This window comes from Gekko japonicus, unplaced genomic scaffold (assembly GCF_001447785.1).
Source record: "Gekko japonicus isolate JY-2015 unplaced genomic scaffold, Gekko_japonicus_V1.1 scaffold179, whole genome shotgun sequence".
Lineage (NCBI taxonomy): Eukaryota > Metazoa > Chordata > Lepidosauria > Squamata > Gekkonidae > Gekko > Gekko japonicus.
Genome location: NW_015160213.1, coordinates 932,780 through 951,749, shown reverse-complemented (window position 1 = coordinate 951,749; position 18,970 = coordinate 932,780). Strand labels below are relative to the sequence as shown.

At 43.0% G+C, this 18,970-nt stretch overlaps 1 protein-coding gene across 1 annotated transcript in view; it reads right to left on the bottom strand.

The window, feature by feature from the left end:
- Positions 1-18,970, bottom strand: part of ADAMTS6 (ADAM metallopeptidase with thrombospondin type 1 motif 6) — a 191,021-nt gene that overhangs the window by 153,148 nt on the left and 18,903 nt on the right. Inside the window, exons 3-4 of the mRNA XM_015410253.1 lie at positions 6,143-6,311; positions 3,734-3,948 (exon numbers count right to left, since the gene is read on the bottom strand). Coding sequence (XP_015265739.1) covers positions 3,734-3,948; positions 6,143-6,311 — 384 coding nt within the window. The remainder of the gene's footprint in view (positions 1-3,733; positions 3,949-6,142; positions 6,312-18,970) is intronic.

Below are 18,970 nucleotides of genomic sequence, written 5' to 3'. Positions count from 1 at the left end.
CTCAAGTGAGAACCAGGCCTCAGGCACAAAAAAAAGTTATTGGGAAAGTGAGACGGTATGCTGGGAAAGTGTGGGATGGTATGTCAGTATGTAAAGAAACTCTGCAGACTACACAGCTGACAGGGACTAATTATCAAGAACACACCTTTCCAGTCTACATTGGTTGCCTACTAACTTCTAGACTGCTGGTTATTTCCTATGAAACTATAAATGGCCTGGCACAGAGACAATATAAAGGACTAATTGACCATATGAACCTGCCCAGTAACAAGGATGGAACACTATTGTGTGCTCCCATCATCTGAAGTAAAGTAGACACAACCTCCTCTCTAATGGCATCTTGATTACTGAACGTCATCTTCACTGCTAACAATAATTCCAGGATTTTGGTTTTTTTCCTTTCCTTCTCCCCCTGCCCCACCTGATTTAGTACAGTTGTGAAGGTCTGGAGAGAAAAATGGGAGAAAACACCCTTTTCCAGGTTTTCTTCTGAGGAAATTTTTTCAATTTCTCCAAGGAAAAAAATGGAAAACTTTGGGGAGCACTGAAAAAACCTATGCATTTTTTCCCCTTTGGAACAAGTAAAAAGCTTTTTCAGACAAAGTTCTGCAGAGTCAACATATATAGCATGATATAGTCTGAAAATTTGGGGAATCTAGGGAGCACTGAAACTCCTACAAAGCATATTTCTTTTTCTTTAGGAATAAATGAAATGTGCTAAAATAGCATGGCATGCAGCAGTTTGCAAGCTTTCTCGCTTTGTTCCTGGGTGGATTTACAATTTTACTTGCAGAAAACTAAATTTGTAAAAATGTAATATGTCAGTTAATACAATTTTATATGCTAACCAAGTTATGAATTATGCAAAGCAGGTTTGATACGAAATCTGTATTGCAACTTTTCCCAAAATTGCTGTTTTTCCTGGGAGGCGGAAATCATATCCCTCTCCCACACACATGCACATGGCTTCAAAATTTCTGGAAATTTTAGACCTCTGTGCTTTGGTAGTCATTTTTTAATGTCGAGCTATTATATTGTAATTTAACTGCTAATCTCATAAAGTTTTTACTGGCTTGGATAACTGTTTAAGCTTAAGGTACTATCAGTATCTTCCTTAGATACTAAGCAATGGATTTTACAAAACATGAACACAATCCAGTCTTCCCTGCCTTCCTTGTCTTTTAGCAGCTCCAAGCTCCTGAAAAGGTGATGCCAAGGGTCAGGGGGCCGTCATATACAAAATGTCACCAAGGACACAGGATGAGAATTAGGTAAAATCATCCCCCACTCCCTTTTCCACCTGTGGCCCCCAGGGAGAAGGCAGATAAAATCAGCCACTTGCAGTTCATAGTATCCAATACTTATGACCTGAGATGTGGGATATAATACTAAATTCCTGGTATAACCACCCAAATTAAAATGAGAAATAAAATCCTATCCTTCACCGCAGCTGCTGTGGGACAAGCAGCAAATTGCATATATACTGGCAAACAAATATGCTCCTTTTGGTCTAAAATTACCTAACAATTCCCTTTGCTAAGCCATTTCACCACTGCACCTGTGGTAGATTCAAGGGGCATCTTAAATAGCCCTTTATGAATTAGAAGGAGTAGAAACTCCTCAAAAAGTTCTTTGTGTTGGGCATCTGCATAGCTTAGGGCTCTTCCTCACCCACTGTATGGCAGTGCTACCACTCACTGCTATCCAAGCATAGAATGTGTGTGGCTAGTTTCCAGTACTGATAAAAGGAATATTCCCTTGTGATAGCATGGGGAATTATATGCAGCATTATAACAAAGAGAAGGTTTGGGCAAAAGTAATACAAAAACTGCATTTTCAAACCTTGCAGTCCACAGTTAACAGTGCAAAAACTGAATAAACACTGGTCTAACCAGAACTGAATTACTTTTTGCTGTCCACTAGAAAAGCAATTCTTCTTCACACTGAAAGGTCGTTGAAAGGTGTTAAGCCGCTATGTGGAACCTAAGAAAGTATGACTATAACATATGGTTCTAATTCTTGTATTTGCTTCTAAGCTGTTGCCCCTTATTTTCTCTGCTGAAGTAACAGCATTTATCTCAAACGCTGTATATACTAGTTTTCCTTCCAAACTTTATTTCTGAGACTAGAAGAGGCAACCAGTGTTCCCTCTAAGTTGAATTAGTGTGAGCCAGCTCACAGTTTTTTAGCCTCCAGCTCATACATTTTTGTCTTAGCTCAGGAAGGATGGCTCCAGAGCAAACTAATTTATGCAGTAGCCAAATCGCTCACTCACAACTTTAATGCCAGTAGCTCATAAAGTAGAAATTTTGCTCACAATACTCCACAGCTTAGAGGGAGCATTGGAGGTAACCCCCCTCCCTTTCTTGTCAGAGTAGGCTCCCATACTGTTCTGCATATCTACAATCCTTTCTCAATAAAATTACTTGCAAGTAACACAGGAATTACCTGTAAATGCCTCAGCCTACAGTCTTAAAGAACATGCCAAACTGTTTACACATGAGCACATTTGGTTCAGGAGAGACTCCAGCCTATAACTTGATAAAGCAGGCTAGATTTAAAACACATCTCAGGTCATTAGTTCTTTGCTAACTGCAGCATTCCTCAGATACACTTACAGTCAATTTCATTCTTAAAAGAGTAGCCTTTCTACTTACATGGGAGCAGTGTTCCCTCTAAGATGAGTTAGTGTGAGCTAGCTCACAGTTTTTTAGCCTCCAGCTCACACATTGTTGTCTTCGCTCAGGAAGGAGGGCTCCAGAGCAAACTAATGTATGCAGTAGCCAAATTGCTCGCTCACAGCTTTAATGCCAGTAGCTCACAAAGTAGAATTTTTGCTCACAAGACTCCACAGCTTAGAGAGAACATTACATGGGAGATTTATTAAACTAGGGTCCCGGTTACACGGATAATTTGCCGCGTGAGAGGCACGACTGCTGGGCAGATTAAAATGGTTCGATCATACGGCAGCATCTGGCAAGCCTCGTGTGCCCGTCTCCAACCCGTAGCGTCCGGCTGAAGATGCGGAGTAAAAAAGTAGCAGGAAAAGTGTAGTATTATCTGGAAAACGTGGGGCGAGGGCGGGCATCTGATTGTGGAAGCGCTGGTATCCTGTCGCATCCGGCGCCCATCCGTGTCTCACCGGATGTTTTTTTGTAAGCCTCCGTGGTATGTGCACAAACGCAGTACTGCTTCGTTGCCACGCTTTGCCATCACCGTGTGATCGGTGGCTGACGGCCTGAGCACAGAGCCTCGGGGGAACGTTAGATCGTGATACCGCACTTCATTTTGCTCCGGAGCAAGAAGCCTCACTCCCCCCCCCCCGATTATCTCACTTGTGTGACCGGGGCCTAGAAGCCGTTTCCTACTTCAAACAGTCAGCTGGCATGCCTGCCCCTGAGTGAATTTACTTGTGAACTGAGTAAACAGCCCTATCAGCCATTTCAAGTAGAAAGCTAGCTGGGAGCAAGGTTTTAGTATGATGTCCATTCAGAACTTACCAGAAACATTGGCAAGGCACCACTAATGAGGAATTTGCTGCTCAGTAACAAACACAGTGGAAATTGTTACCAGGGACAATACCTGGAACATGGTATAAACCGTACTAACCATACTTGGAAAATATCTTGGATTAAAAATAGCTGCATATAAATGTCTAAGTTTTAAATCTAACATCTTTAATGCCTACAATGTTAAAATGAGCTATATTAACATGTAGATGGATCAAACTTACAATATTCATGACACTCAAAATGTAATGTTCGATATCTTTGCGACCATGGTATCCCACCATCATTTTGTCAGCTACTACCAGCGTCTCCACAAAACGTTCAGTGCTTACTGATCTCTTCTGCCGCTGAGGACTACTTAATGAGTGATTAATTGGACGTGAAGTTGGAATACCAAAGGTATTGTTCATCCACAAAAGTTTATTGCTTCCTGTGAGGTCTTCTAGGAATCAAATAATTAGTGACATCAAATGGGTTGCTATGTTAACATCTTCAAGTACATCTGTTCTATGTTTATATTATCTTCCAGATTCTTAAAATGAATGAGTATTTGTTGTACTACAAGGAGAAATTAAACCCCATCTTCTCATAAACAATATATGCCTTAGGTTTTCATCAGAAAATACTCAACAACTTTATTCGACATTAAAAGACTAGCAGTGCAATAGCTAAGCAGAGTTACACCCTTCAGTGGCCTTAGAAGGGTGAATTCAGTGGACCTAGAAGGATATTAAGTCTGCTTAGCATCATACTGGGTGCGTTCAGACGGGGGCTTTCTGCCGGCATAAACTGCAGTGGTTGGAACCGGTGCAGTTTATGCCGGCAGAAACGCGATCACACTTACCTCCATTTTGCGTTTCTCATCAGTGTATGCCCGGTCACACGCTGCGGGCATCTGTGTGTTTTTTGGTTTTTTAAAACACAGTTTGAGCATGCGCATAGGCAGCCATTCACAGAATGGCGATCTTTGAGCATGCTCAAACCCCTCCCATTACATTTAAACTTTAAAGGTAAGGACTTAGCTTTAAAGTTTAAAGCCCAAACTGGCCTCCCTTAAGTCCCGGACTCCTCCGGATAGGTAAAGTAAGGGATTTTTAATTATTTTTTTAACAAACGCTCAGGGCGAAGCTTCGCCCAAGCGCATATCACTCTGTTTAAAAAAAAATGGCGGGGGAAAACCGGAAGCCTCAGGCTTCTGACGGAAATGGCTAGGCACCGGTGGAGAGCGATCAGACACCGGCGTACATCGGAAGCAACCGTTGCACTCAGTATACCACCACTTGCAGCAAGAATAAGTATAAATTGAGAGAAATAGTATATTTACAATAACATTTTTATATTGGTTTGAGTATAAGGCATTGCCCTCACTTTGAGCACATCTATTTGTCTGAAGAAGTGTGCTTTGCACACAAAAAAGAAGAGGAAATTGGATTTATACCCTGCCCTTCACTACCAAAAGGAATCTCCTTTCTCTTCCCCTCCCCACAACAGACACCCTGTGAGGTACGTGGGGCTCAGAGAGCTCTGAAAGAACTGCTCTTGAGAGAACAGCTCTGTTAGAACTTGTGACTGACCCAAGGTCACACCAGCAGCTGCATGTGGAGGAGTGGGGAATCAAACCCGGTTCTCCAGATTAGAGTCTGCACTTCTAACCACTACACCAAACTGGCTCCAAACTGGCATCAAATGAAAGCTTACAATTTGAATAAAACTTTGTTGGTCTTAAAGGTGCCACTGGACTAACTTTGTTCTTTGAGCACATCAGTATCTTTGCCATGCTTATGCTCAGAAATAAAGTTAATTAAAATAACCAGAGTTTTCACACCAATTATAAAATATTTGCTTTTTAAATATTAAAAAATTACAACTTACATTTTTGCACAGTAAAGCAAAAATACAAATCATTTGAATCCTATATGACAAATATTGTACTAATGAGGAATTTCTTATTCAGTTACAGATATGTTTGAGCTCCTGTTACTTAATGAAAATGCATGTCAGAAAAGGGGTTAGCTGAATGGGACAGTGTTAGCAGAAGTGTTAGGCCTAGTGTTAGCAGAATGGGACAGCTTATTACTTTGTTCTGTTTTTGTGAGCCAGCCTCATTTCCTACACTGTGGCAACAGTACAATAGCACTATTTCAGTAGGAAATTAATAATACCTTAAAGAGTAGTCCCATATCCTAACATCAGCTGATATTTTATTTATTTACTTTTAAAACTTGCACCCCAAAAACTGTCAACCAAATAGAGTTTCAGAGGTAGTGTCCACAAAATGTAATTAAAACAATGAATCATTATCATCGATACTAAATAACTTACATCAACAATAATCAATACATTTACATCAACAATAATCAATAAATTAGGAGACATGTGGACAGCTCGATACACTTGTTTAAGTTTCCACAGAAGCCGCTAGGAAGAAATGGCGTACATAAAACTCAAGACAACCTCTCAGTCTTTGCCTTTAAAAAGATTTAATTTTGCACCCAAACCCAGCAATTAAAAATTATATCAGCAAACTTACTCTAACAGAATCCACGATATTTCTTCTACTGAAAATACAAATTGTCTCAGTATCATATTATTTTAAAGGAAAAAAGATATTATTAGAATTCCGACTTATTTACCTGAAACACCACAATAGGTATGATCATAGAAGAGTCGGTGATACATGGCAGACTTTTTATAAATAACATGAGGATGTCCACTTTCATAACTAAAATGATTGGAATTTTCAGTTATGTTTTTTAGTGGCTCAATAAAATACTCTTCATCTTCTGTAGCAATAACACCATGCTTAAAAGAAAGAAAAAGACAAAAGTTACCCAGAGTCTAAATACAGAAATGTCTTTTCATACAAAATATTTAACTTGCAGGAACGTTAAATTGCTATTCTGATATAAAATTTGTTCTTACTGATTGCAGTAAGGTCAAGATGTGTTCAGACATAAACTACAGTATCCTCATGACAAGAAGAAGCCAGAAATTCTTTGGCCTAACACAAGCTCTTCTCTTAAGAACATAAGAGAAGCCAGGTTGTATCAGGCCAATGGCTCATCTAGTCCAACAGTCTGTGTCACACAGTGGCCAAAACCCAGGCGCTATCACTCAGGCTTTGGAGCTCCATCTGAATCTTATCAAAATTCAGTGTAATATCTAAATTAGGTGCTTAAAAATAAATTGTGACTTGTTTGCATCTTACAAATCAGGATCCCAACTTGAACTAAACCATAGTATAGTGGTAAGAAATAAACCACAGTTTGTCAAAGTGCCCGATTTGACCAGACTGCAGTTAGACTACAAGTGTCCTAAAGGAGAAAGTCTTCATTCTCGGTATGCAAGGAAACAAAGGTAGAGGGAAGGCGCACACAAGCCAAATGATATGATGGATCATTCTTTTCATGAAAAAAACTACTGTGGTTTATTCACAATATCTGAATGCAGCCCAAGTCTTTTTCCAAACACAGTATTAAAATGAACATAAAAACATTCTCATGAATGAACTGTGCTTTCTAGATTGTTATCCTGAATGCTATCATTAATATTCAGAATGGGGTCTTTTACACCTCTGCCAAGTAAAAATGTCCTGATATGGAAACAACTCATCTCTCTCTCCTTAGGGAAAATGAGTAAGCATTAATAATCCTATTTTCATATACACCATTAATGTCCAAGGCCACCTTGAGTATGTGTTCTACTAACTTTGTAAAGTTATAAGGAAAAAGAACTCAATGTGAACAAACTATAATCACATTTTTTTGAAACCCCATGTTTAAAAATCATAATATTCAGATCTGTAAAATGTCAAACCAAAACAATTTCAACTAAACACTTTAAATAATGAACACAGTGATGTTGTGGTGGCACATTAAAACTATTTTTTCAGTGTCAAACATTGTTCCATACATGATTTAATATAATATATAAATGAGACATTGTTATTAAAAGATTTATTCAAAGGAATTATTATTAAATAGATTCACTCTGTTTTATCCAGATGGCAAAACCCAACACTATACCACCTTTGTGAAAGTTGAGACCAATAAAAAGCATTCATGCTATTTATACTGCTCACATTTTAACTACCAGGAGCCATATCTAAACAGATCAGCAGATCATCAAAACAAGGAAGTACTTCCTCTAATTTTCCACACTAAATTGTCCATTAATCTAAACTTCTTGTAAGAAAAGAGACTTGCTATTTTGCAGTAATTTCTGACCTGTAACTTCCGCTATTTGAGTAGACATTCTGTACAATCACACATTTTAGAAAGTTCTGGGGAATTAAGAACACTGTTCCCTTCCCCACAATGTATGTGGTGAGTTGGGGAAGACAATGCCATCCTTCTCAGTTCCATCCAGTGGTAGTTGCAGAAATACTCCACATGAAGATCATAACTAAGCAGGTTCTTACTATCAAAAGTTCAAGCTGAGTGTCTGCAGGGTTTAATTTTTAAATCTCATATATACATATAATTCTCCTAACGCATTGGCCATTTCCAGTTCTCCCACTGACTATGCTGTGTGCTCCATCAGTCATTGAACCATCAACCGCCACTCAAGAGTAATTGCGTTCCATTGGCTGGAGGCTGGGTCCGCTCCTCATCCCCGTGTACTCATTTTCCCTCAGCCACTGTTCCCTGTCAGAATAACTGCCAAAATGGCTGTCTCTCCTGATGAAGACACTTCCCTGCTTAGCTCTTGTGGGACTAACTTTTCCCTCAGTGGCTGTTGCTAGGCAACCAAGCTTCGTTCTGTAGGTAAAAAGGCAAAGCCAGGAGGCCCTTTCCAGGACTTTGTGGGGAACTATTGGGGCCAGTCCTGACTAGAGTTGCCAGCTCCAGGTTGGGAAATTCCTGGAGATTTTGTGCTGGAGTCTACGGAAGCCAAGGTCTGGGGAGCGGAGAGGCCTCAGCTGAATAGAGTGCCACAGATTCCACCCTCCAAAGTAGTTATTTTCTCCAGGGGGAGAGAGAGTCTGGAGTTCAGTTGTGATACCAGGCGATACCACAGCCAGTGTGGTGTAGCAGTTAACACTTCAGAGGAGGGTCTGCCAGACCCAGGTTCTTACTGTGGAAGCTGAGTGGGTGATAAGGAGGAGGAGATTGGATTTATACCCCACCCTTCACTCAGAGTCTCAGAGCGGCTTACAAATTTCCTTCCCTTCCCCTTCCCACAACAGACTCCCTGTGAGGTAGGTGGGGCTGAGAGAGCTCTTTCCAGAACTGCCCTTTCAAGGACAGCTCTGACAGAACTATGGGTGGCCCGAGGTAATCCAGCCGCTGCAAGTGGAGGAGTGGGGAATCAAACCCAGTTCTCCCAGATTAGAGTCCACGCACTTAACCACTATACCAAACACCAAGAGCATAAGAACATAAGAGAAGCCAATGTTGGATCAGGCCAATGGCCCATCCAGTCCAACACTCTGTCACACAGTGGCCAAAAATACCAGGTGCCATCAGGAGGTCCAGCAGTGGGGCCAGAAAACTAGAAGCTCTCCCACTGTTGCCCCCGCCAAGCACCAAAAATACACAGCATCACTTGCCCCAGAGCCCTTATCTATACCTTGTGGCTAATAGCCACTGATGGATCTCTGCTCCATATATTTATCTAATTCCCTCTTGAAGTCGTCCATGCTTGTAGCCGCCACCACCTTCTGTGGCAGTGAATTCCATGTGTTAATCACTCTTTGGGTGAAGAAGTACTTCCTTTTATCTGTTCCCTACTGCTCAGAAATGTCATTGAGTACCCATGAGTTCTTATATTGTGAGAAAAGGAGAAAAGTACTTCCTTCTCTACCTGCTCTATCCCATGCATATTTTTATAAACCTCGATCATGTCACCCCTCAGCTGTCATTTCTCCAAGCTAAAGAGCCCCAAATGCGTTAACCTTTCTTCATAGGGAAAGTGTTCCAACCCTTTTATCATTCTAGTTGCCCTTTTCTGCACTTTTTCCAATGATATAATACCCTTTTTGACGTGCGGTGACCAGAACTGTACACAGTATTCCAAATGAGGTCGCACCACTGATTTATACAGGGGTATCATGATATTGGTTGATTTGTTTTCAATTCCCTTCCTAATCATCCCCAGCATAGCATTGGCCTTTTTATTGCAGTTGCACACTGTCTCGACATTTTCAGTGAGTTATCTAGAATCATAGAATCATACTATGACTCCAAAATCTCTCTCTTGGTCAGTCTCTGCCAGTTCAGACCCCATCAATTGTCAGGTTCTAAAGTCAGATCACACCACACAGTGCTTCATAAGAAGTATTCTGTTTATTGGTAGTTCATAACTATGACTCTAACATTTTTTGCCAGAAATGGCCCAAAGCAAGAGGGCACCCAAAGTAATAGTAGTTTCAAAGCACCCCTCATTACAAGGATAAGCCAATAAGCATTGTGCATGGTCCCCCGCGTGCAGGAGAAAAGTGAGCCGTTCGTTCCCAGCCAGTTAGGAGCAGCTGGGAGCCCAAGGTCGGAAAAGCATACACAGATAACAACAACCCAGACAGGAGACATCGTTAGTGTACCAGGAAGGAGGATCACTCCCCACACATTCCAAAGACATGGCAGTGTTAACTGACATCATGCCCCCCTAAAACCCTTCCCCCCGGTTTTTGCGGGAATCGAAATTTTTTTATTTTTGTCGGGGTGGCTAAAATGGGTTCAGACATGAACAGAGCATTCAAATGATCGAACGCCTCCTGGCATTCGACCGACCACGTCAGCTTGACACCCAGCCGAGTACTCTTGGGCCCCTTTCCTTTCGTTTTTAACGAATCCGTGAGCAGTAAGATCACCTGAGCAAAATTGGCAAGAAAAATTCTGTAAAAATTGGTGAATCCAAGGAACGCTTGGAGCTGCCTCCGAATGCTAGGTGGCTCCCACACCAGTACATCCCGCACCTTGGCTGGGTCCATCTCCAACCTCCTAGAGGAGATATGATAGCCAAGGAAATCGATCTCGGTACAATGGAACTCGCACTTTGAGAGTTTGGCAAACAGTTTATGCTTGTGCAACGTATGCAGTACTTCACGCATCAATTTCACGTGGGATGATTTGTCGGGGGAGTACAGTAAGATATCATCTAGATAAACAATAACTCCTTTGAACAGGTGCTTGTGCAACATTTCATTGATTCATGAAGACCTCGGGAGCCCCTGGCAGACCAAAGGACATCACCCGGTACTCGAACTGTCCCAGTGGAGTGTTAAACGCAGTCTTATACTCATCCCCCTCCTTAATCCTCACCCTGAAATACACATCCCGGAGATCAAGCTTGGAAAAGATTCTCCCCTTGGTCGCCTCAGCCAAGAGGTCCTTGATGAGGGGGAGGGGCGTTCGTAGTAGAGACCGCATTCAAGTCTATATAGTCGGTGCAGAGTCTCAGCCCCCCAGCCTTTTTCTTCCTGAAAAGTACAGGGGCCGCAAAAAGGGATGATGCAGGGCGAATGAAACCCCGAGCCAAATTCTTGTCAATAAACTTTAGCAACTCCTCCTTCTAACTAGGGCTCATCGCATACATTTTCCCTTTAGGCAACTTGTGCCCAGGGATCAGTTCTATAGCAATCCATGTGCCGGTGGGGTGGCAATTCATCAGCTTCTTCCTCCTCAAAAACCCTAGCCAAGTCTCGATACTCTGGGGGAATGGTATCGAACTCCTCCCTGGCTAGGCACACTCGTACCAGGTCGTGGTTGTGTAGCCACGGGCTGCCCAGCACAAGGGGGAATCGCGCTGCTTGGGTGATGACAAATGGTCGGTGTTCCCAATGGCCTCCCGCCCCAACCCGTAAAGGCAACGTCTCGTACTTGCAAGGCTCTTTCATAGCCGACCCATCCATCTGGATAAAAAAAATGGGATCCTGGAATTTCACTATTTTGGCTCCCAGCCCCATAACCAGGGAAGGGTTGATTAAGTCCCAACCACACCCGGAGTCTATCAGACCCCATACCTGGACATGAGTCCCGAGTTCGGGATTCATTATAGTCACAGTCACAAAGAAAAGGGAGGGATAATTGCTCACCGTCTTAGGCACCTCGGGAGTACAGACCTACTGCTCTGCGCCGCTCACAGCAGGTCCTACCCTTTTCCCACCGGCCCATCTTCTTCATCACTACTCATGAGTAGCTCCTCCACAGGAACTTCAGCTTGCAGCGCCCATTGGAACTTCAGCGGGGCCACACTCTTCCATGCTGGGGTGTCCACCCGCTTCTTCTCTGGCTCCTTCCTGGGTACTGTCGGGGCTCCCCCTCCCAGACAGGCAGCGGTGAAGTGACCCGCTTCGCCACATCTTAGGCACTAACCTTGTTTCATGCACTGGTCCCGCAATCCCTCTTTGGGTTTAGGGGTCTTGGGTTTGACCATTGGAGGTCCCACCTTTCCCAGGGTGGCTGCATTGTCTATGCGGATGGTCCTCAGGTGGTTCTCCACGTTGGCCGCATCCCACATCCAGGTGTGGAGGGACACTGGTTGAACACTACGCAGGACCGTCTCGCGAATTTCAGGGTGCAGACTTAGCCAGTACTGCTCAGCCATCACGCCATCCGGCCAACTCTGGATCTTTGCAGCTTGCTTTCTAAACGCCTCAGTGTATTCATGCACCGTCTTCTTACCTTGCTTAAAGGTGCATAAATAGGCACACGCGTGTTCACTAGCATTCGGGTCCTCATACTGCGCACGGAGAGCCCACATAAATTCGTCCACTCGCTCGAGTTCAGAGCCTTCTGAATTATGAAGACTCATGTACCAGTCCACTGCCCCATCACATAGACGCGAGGCAATGTAGTCCACATGCCTCTCTTCGGTGGGAAACAAATGGCCCCAGTTGGTGATAAACTTCTCCGCTCACACCACGAAGAACGCCAGCTTCTTGGGTGTCCCATCGAACATGGCATCCAATAGCTCAGTCGGCTTGTGTACCTCTGGTCCATCTCAGGGTCGAGGTTCCGGGGCTTGGTCTCGGGGGGGGAAGGGGGGCTGGCAGGGCCAGTTGCTGCCCCGGAATCCCCGGTACAGCCAGCGCTCCTGGGGCGGGTTGCGCCGGTTGCTGTCGTTGCTGGAGACAGATTTCATGCTGCACCACCTCGGCTACAATCTGCGGGATGCTCAGAAGCAATTTTTTCACTTCTTTCATCATGTCCCCATAGGACCTTTCCAGTAATTCTAAATGTAGGCCCACGAAATCCTCATCTTCACCGGGCCTGCGATACACAGGCTCTCCCCACTCATAAGAACATAAGAACATAAGAGACGCCAATGTTGGATCAGGCCAACATTGTATCAGGCCCAACTTTGGATCAGGCCCATCCAGTCCAACACTCTGTCACACAGTAGCCAAAAATACCAGGTGCCATCAGGAGGTCCACCAGTGGGGCCAGGACATTAGAAGCCCTCCCACTGTTGACCCCCCCCAAGCACAAAGAAGACAGAGCATAACTTGCCCCAGAGCCCCTATCTATACCTTGTGGCTAATAGCCACTGATGGACCTCTGCTCCATATGCATATCTAATTCCCTTTTGAAGCCGTCCATGCTTGTAGCCGCCACCACTTCCTGTGGCAGTGAATTCCATGAAAGACTCAGGTCTTTCAACACCCCTCCCGAAATCAGTGTTTTTGGAGTGGGCAAGCACTTCTCATCTTCCACAGTGAAGACAGAGGCAAAAAACGCATTCAGCTTCTCAACCATTTCCCTATCATCCTTCAGTACTCCTTTTACCCCTTGGTCATCCAAGGGCCCCACTGCTCTCTGGCTGGTTTCCCGCTTCTAATGTATTTGAAGAAAATTTTACTGTTGGTTTCTATTTTTTTTTTTTTTTGCTATATGCTCCTCATATTCCCTTTTTGCCTGCCTGATCACAAACTTGCATTTTATTTGCCACAGCCTGTGCTCCCTTTTATCAACCACACTAAGACTAGCTTTCCACCGCTTAAAGGAATCCTTCTTACCTTTTACAGCTTCCATTACTTTGTTTATTAACCATGTAGGCTTTTTTCTATACATATTCCTGAGCTTCTAGGATTGTAGTTTTAAATAGTCTCCAAGCTTCCCCAATGGTTTTAACCCTTTCTACCTTTTCTTTGTTTCTTCCTCACGTGTTCAGAGAAGTTACCCTTTTTACAGTTAAAAGTGGTTGTGTCAGTCTTTTGGGGCAACTTCCTATTTAGACAGATATTAAACTCAATAACATTATGGTCACTGTTCCGAAGCGGTGCAATCACTTTTACATCTCTCACCAGGTCTTGGCCATTACTTAGGTCCAAATCCAGGATCGCCTCTCCCCTGGTAGGTTCTGTGACCATCTGCTCCATAGCACAGTCATTGAGGGTGTCTAGTTAAAATCACGTATTACGACAGTTTTTTCATCTAGCCACTATCTTTAATTCATTCATCATTTTATAATCCTCCTCTACCTTTTGATCTGGTGGGTGACAACAAACTCCCAGTATTAAGCTTCCTTTTGGCCCCCCTATTTCAACCCATAGGATTTCCAGAAGCGAATCCAATTCTCTCACCCTCTCAATCTTACTGGACTGTATACCCTCTCTGACATACAGAGCACCCCACCTCCAACTCTCCCCCCCCATCCTTCCAATATAATTTATAACCAGGAATCACCGTATCCCACTGATTTTTCCTCATCCTACCAAGTTTTTGAAATGTCTATTTCCCCCCCCCAACACCAAGCATTCCAACTCCCCGATTTTATCTTGGACACTTCTAGCATTTGTATATAAACACCTATAATTTCCCATACATGTTAAGCCCACAACCTTCCTCTTGCTGCCTTGAGACCTTGCCAGGCAGTCCATATCATTAGCCACAGTCTCAGTGACCAACTCTAATCCATTTCCTCATAGAAAAGTAACAGCTACCCCTTCATCTCTTGGAGATGAGCCATCCCAAACCAGAGACTTTTCATCTCCTATCTGCTTTTCCCCAATATTCAGTTTAAAAACTGCTCTGCCACCTTTTTGATTTTAAGCACCAGCAGCCTGGTTCCTTCTCGGGACAAGTGGAGACCGTCTCTTTCATGGAACATCTGAGAAGGCTACCTTGGAGGTCCTGACCTTGAGTCTCTTGCCTAGCAGCCTAAATTTTTCCTGCAGGACCTCACGACTGCATTTCCCCACACTGTTGGTGCCAACATGCACCATGACCACTGGCTTCTCCTCAGCACTATCTACCAACCTATCTAGAACATGTGTAATGTCTACCTTCACACCAGGCAGGCAAGTCACCATACGGTCAGTACACGGGTTCACCACCCAGCTGTCTATCTGCCTAAGGATCGAATCATTAACTACCAAGAGCCCCCCTCCCTCCCTGCCAAGGGATGGTTCATTGGTGCGAAAGGATACCCGTTCACCAGCTGAAGAAGAGGTCCCTTCTGAGGGCACATTCCCCTTATCCGCAGCACAGTGCCCTGTTCCCTCTCAACCCTCATGCTCCCTGACAGCAGCAGGGCTGCCATATTCAGAGTGGGACATATCTAACAAGTCCCCGAGAGTCTTCTCCATGCGCCTGACTGTCTCTGCTTCTCCAGATCAGCCACCTCGGCCTCAAGGGAGCAAACTCATTCCCTGAGAACCAGGATCTGCTTGCACCAGGCACATACCCAAGACTTCTATCCAGTGGGCAGATAGTCATACATGTGACACTCCGTGCAAAACACTGGATAGCCCCCAACCCCCTGCTGGCATTCTGGCTTCATAATTGTTTTAAAAATAATAATTATATATAATCCCCCTTTTAAAACCCTTTGTATTTATGTGGTTCTCCTTGCAGAAGTCTACTTACCTTACTGGGAACCCAAGGAGACTAGGGCCCCGGCTTTCTGGCTCTTCCTGGGCTTCTTACAGAGCCCTTTGGCTCTCGCCCTTTGGCTTGTGCTTCCTTAAACAGAAGCCTCACCCAGCAGAGGCCGTGGCCAGCAGCTATTCAAATTCACCCAGACAATCCAATTACAGTCAAACAATGACCCTTTCTCACCCTATTTCAAGGTGCCAGGACTCTGCAACAACTCAAAATTCACCCACACACTCCCAAACACAGTCCTCCCACACAGCACCCTCCGCTAAATCACCACAGCAAACACTCACCCCTCTAGCAGCTCTGTCTCCTGCTCCTTCTCAGAGTTCAGCTGGGTCAGATTTCAGACCAGTCACAGACTTTCGGATTTCGGACCAGTCACAGACTTTCAGCCTAACCACTTTCAGCCTAACCTACCTCACACAATTGTTGTGCAGATCAAAAGGGGGAGAGGAAAATGATGTAAGCTGCTTTGTTCCCTACTGCGGAGAAAGACTGTACTTTTCCTCCTGGGGAACCATTGTTGTCAATCTCCAGGTGAGGGCTGGAGATCACTCAGAATTACAACTGGTCTCCAGGAGGGAGGGGGTAGGAGATGGAAAGCTGAAGTTAGAGTAGCAAATAACGGTAGGTTGATGGTTGGCTGGGAAAGAGATAGGGTTGCCAACTCCAGGTTGGGAAATTCCTGGAGATTTGAGGGGTGGAGCCCGGAGAGGGTGACGTCTGAGGAGTGGGACCTCAGAAAGGTACAATGCCATAGGCTCCACCCTCCAAACCAGCCATTTTCTCCTGGGGAACCACTGCTGCCAATCTTCAGATGAGGGTTGGAGATCACTCAGAATTGCAGCTGTTCTTCAAATGACAAGAGATCAGTTCCCCTGGAGCAAATGTTGGGCTCTGTGTCATTATACGCTGCTGAGGTCACCACAGCAAATTGACACTGAGTGCCCAAGGCCAGGGCATCCATACAGAGCCTCTTTCTAGAGTCTATTGTATTTATTTCCACAACAGACCTTATTCCTAGTACATAAATAAATATGGTGGGGGTATCTGCGCTTGTATTTGTAAAAATGCAGTAAGGAAGCAAAGCCAGCCGTGATGGTCAATACTACAGTAGCATATTTTAGGGCGTGGTAAGGAATACCAAGATAAATGACCTTGCATAAAAGTAATTAAAGGCAGGAGGTAACCTTTAATTCAAGATAATAAATACAAAGCTTTATACTTCACCAAGAGTATCCTAGCTGATAACAGAGGAACTTGTTAACTAAACCCTTTCCTTTCCTTTAATTTAATTAAAGTTCCTTGACTAAAAGTCTTCAGCTGTGAAAAACCCTTCTGTTAAGTAGCATCATCTGGACACAACACTAAACCAATGGAAAAATCTTGCAATAGCAAGGATAAGGTTATGGAATCTATCAGATAAAAGGAGTAAAACTAGCTTGGGATGAGACAAAGATCAAAAATTATCTAGGTACGATATTAAAAACCTATTTGTAAGTCTAATATAAAGAGGACCAATAAAATATGTATTAAAGTACCAATTTTCCCCTGAGAACAATCACAAAGGCAATCTGAGTAAGCAAATCTTTCTTAATCTTCCCTTCATAACAGGAGTGGGCTGTGCATTCAATCGAAATAATAAGAAAGCTCTAAAATAATTCGGGATCGTTAGATAAAAAGCATAGGAAGGCAGCAATTTTGGTGAAGGAATACCAAAAAAAAAATACAGAACAGCAATCCCTGCAGGCACAAGACCATGTGCTCAAGTAATCCCTTTCTTGGATATTCTTCTTGATGTAGTACTTAACAACTGTGGGTTCCAGGCCCTGAATGATGTCAGGGTTTAGTCCAATAAAATAGAGTTTTGTGTCAAGATTCTTGGATCAAGAGGATTTATGAACCCTTGAGGAAAGATTTCATCAGACCAAGTGAAGACAAACTGGCTGGACAGCATCATCGACGAGTACCATTGATACTGATTGTTATTATTGTGATTTGGGTTTTAATAATTGTTATATTTTAAATGTTGAATTATGTATTTATTTTTGCTGTAACCTGCCCTGAGCCTGCTTGCAGGGGAGGGTGGGCTAGAAGCCAAATAAAATAAAATAAACTATTAACAGGATCATGGAAGGAGGAAATATCTGAAGTGTACTTTTAACTGAAGCCCTATGTTACTGTGTTATTAAGAAACCCGATGGGAAAACTGCTTCCATTTGGCTACATACAACTTCAAGGTAAAAAGTTTCCCTAACCTTGTCAGTTAGTATAGGGTTAGAAGCAGTGTTCCCTCTAAGCTGAGTTAGTGTAAGCTAGTTCACAGTTTTTTAGCCTCCGGTTCACACATTTTTGTCTCAGCTCAAGAAGGATGGCTCCAGAGCAAACTAATTTATGCAGTAGCCAGATCACTCACTCACAACTTTAATGCCAGTTGTTCACAAAGTAGAATTTTTGCTCACAAGACTCCACAGCTTAGAGGGAGCATTGGTTAGAAGGTGTCAGGCTCAAATGTTCTGAAACTTAAAGTGTCAATGAAAAACCTAGACTTTAGGTGGAAGATACAATCTAAAAAAAGACCCAAAAGAATGGATTACGAATCTATAAGGTTAAATGAATCCAAATTAATGAGCCCAGTATTAAAATTACTGAACATAAGGCACAAATATATATCAAAATACAAAAATACATATATTTATTACACAATGGTTTAAAAACAGTTAGAGACCCAAATATAGCTTCAATTCAAATTAAAATCATACAGAAATCTCAAAGACCTTAAGCAACCCTGACCAAACGTGGTCAAGCGTAGTTATTACACATTACCTCCTGACAATGCAATAATATTACAGCAATAAAAAAGGGGGGGACCAAACTACATAGATTAAATTATATATAATACTACTACTGAATTAATTTTTAAAAACCTTGACATTTCGTGCTATACACTACTATGTTACTTTGGCTCCAGACTGCACTTAGAATTGATTTTTTTGGACCAGAATAGGAAGGTAATTTTTTTTAATTAATTTGGTAGTATTATTATATATAATTTAATCTATGTGGTTTGGTTCTCCCCCCAAAAAAATATTTCTTATAAAAATTTGCTATTAGGATATTCTTGAATATTTTTTCAGATAGACAATTGAATTACCGCTCAAGACATATGTATCTGATTAGGGCAGAAGGTGATTTCAAAGGAGGCCTTATAAGTATATCTCTGCCTTGAGCTACTGATATTAATTAGAAGTAAGTACCATATTTTTTGCTATTAGGATATTCTTGAATATTTTTTCAGATAGACAATTGAATTACCGCTCAAGACATATGTATCTGATTAGGGCAGAAGGTGATTTCAAAGGAGGCCTTATAAGTATATCTCTGCCTTGAGCTACTGATATTAATTAGAAGTAAGTACCATATTTTTCGGACCATAAGATGCACTTTTTCTTCGAAAAAAAGTGGGAGGAAAAGTGAGTGCGTCTTATGGACCGAAGGCGGCGCTGCCCCCCCCCCCCGCGTCTGGGAGAGCGCTGAGGCTTCTTAGCCTCCAACTCACAACTGTAATGCCAGCAGCTCAGGAAGGCAGGCTCCAGAGGAAAGTGATTGATGCAGCAGACAAATCGCTCCCTGCTCTCC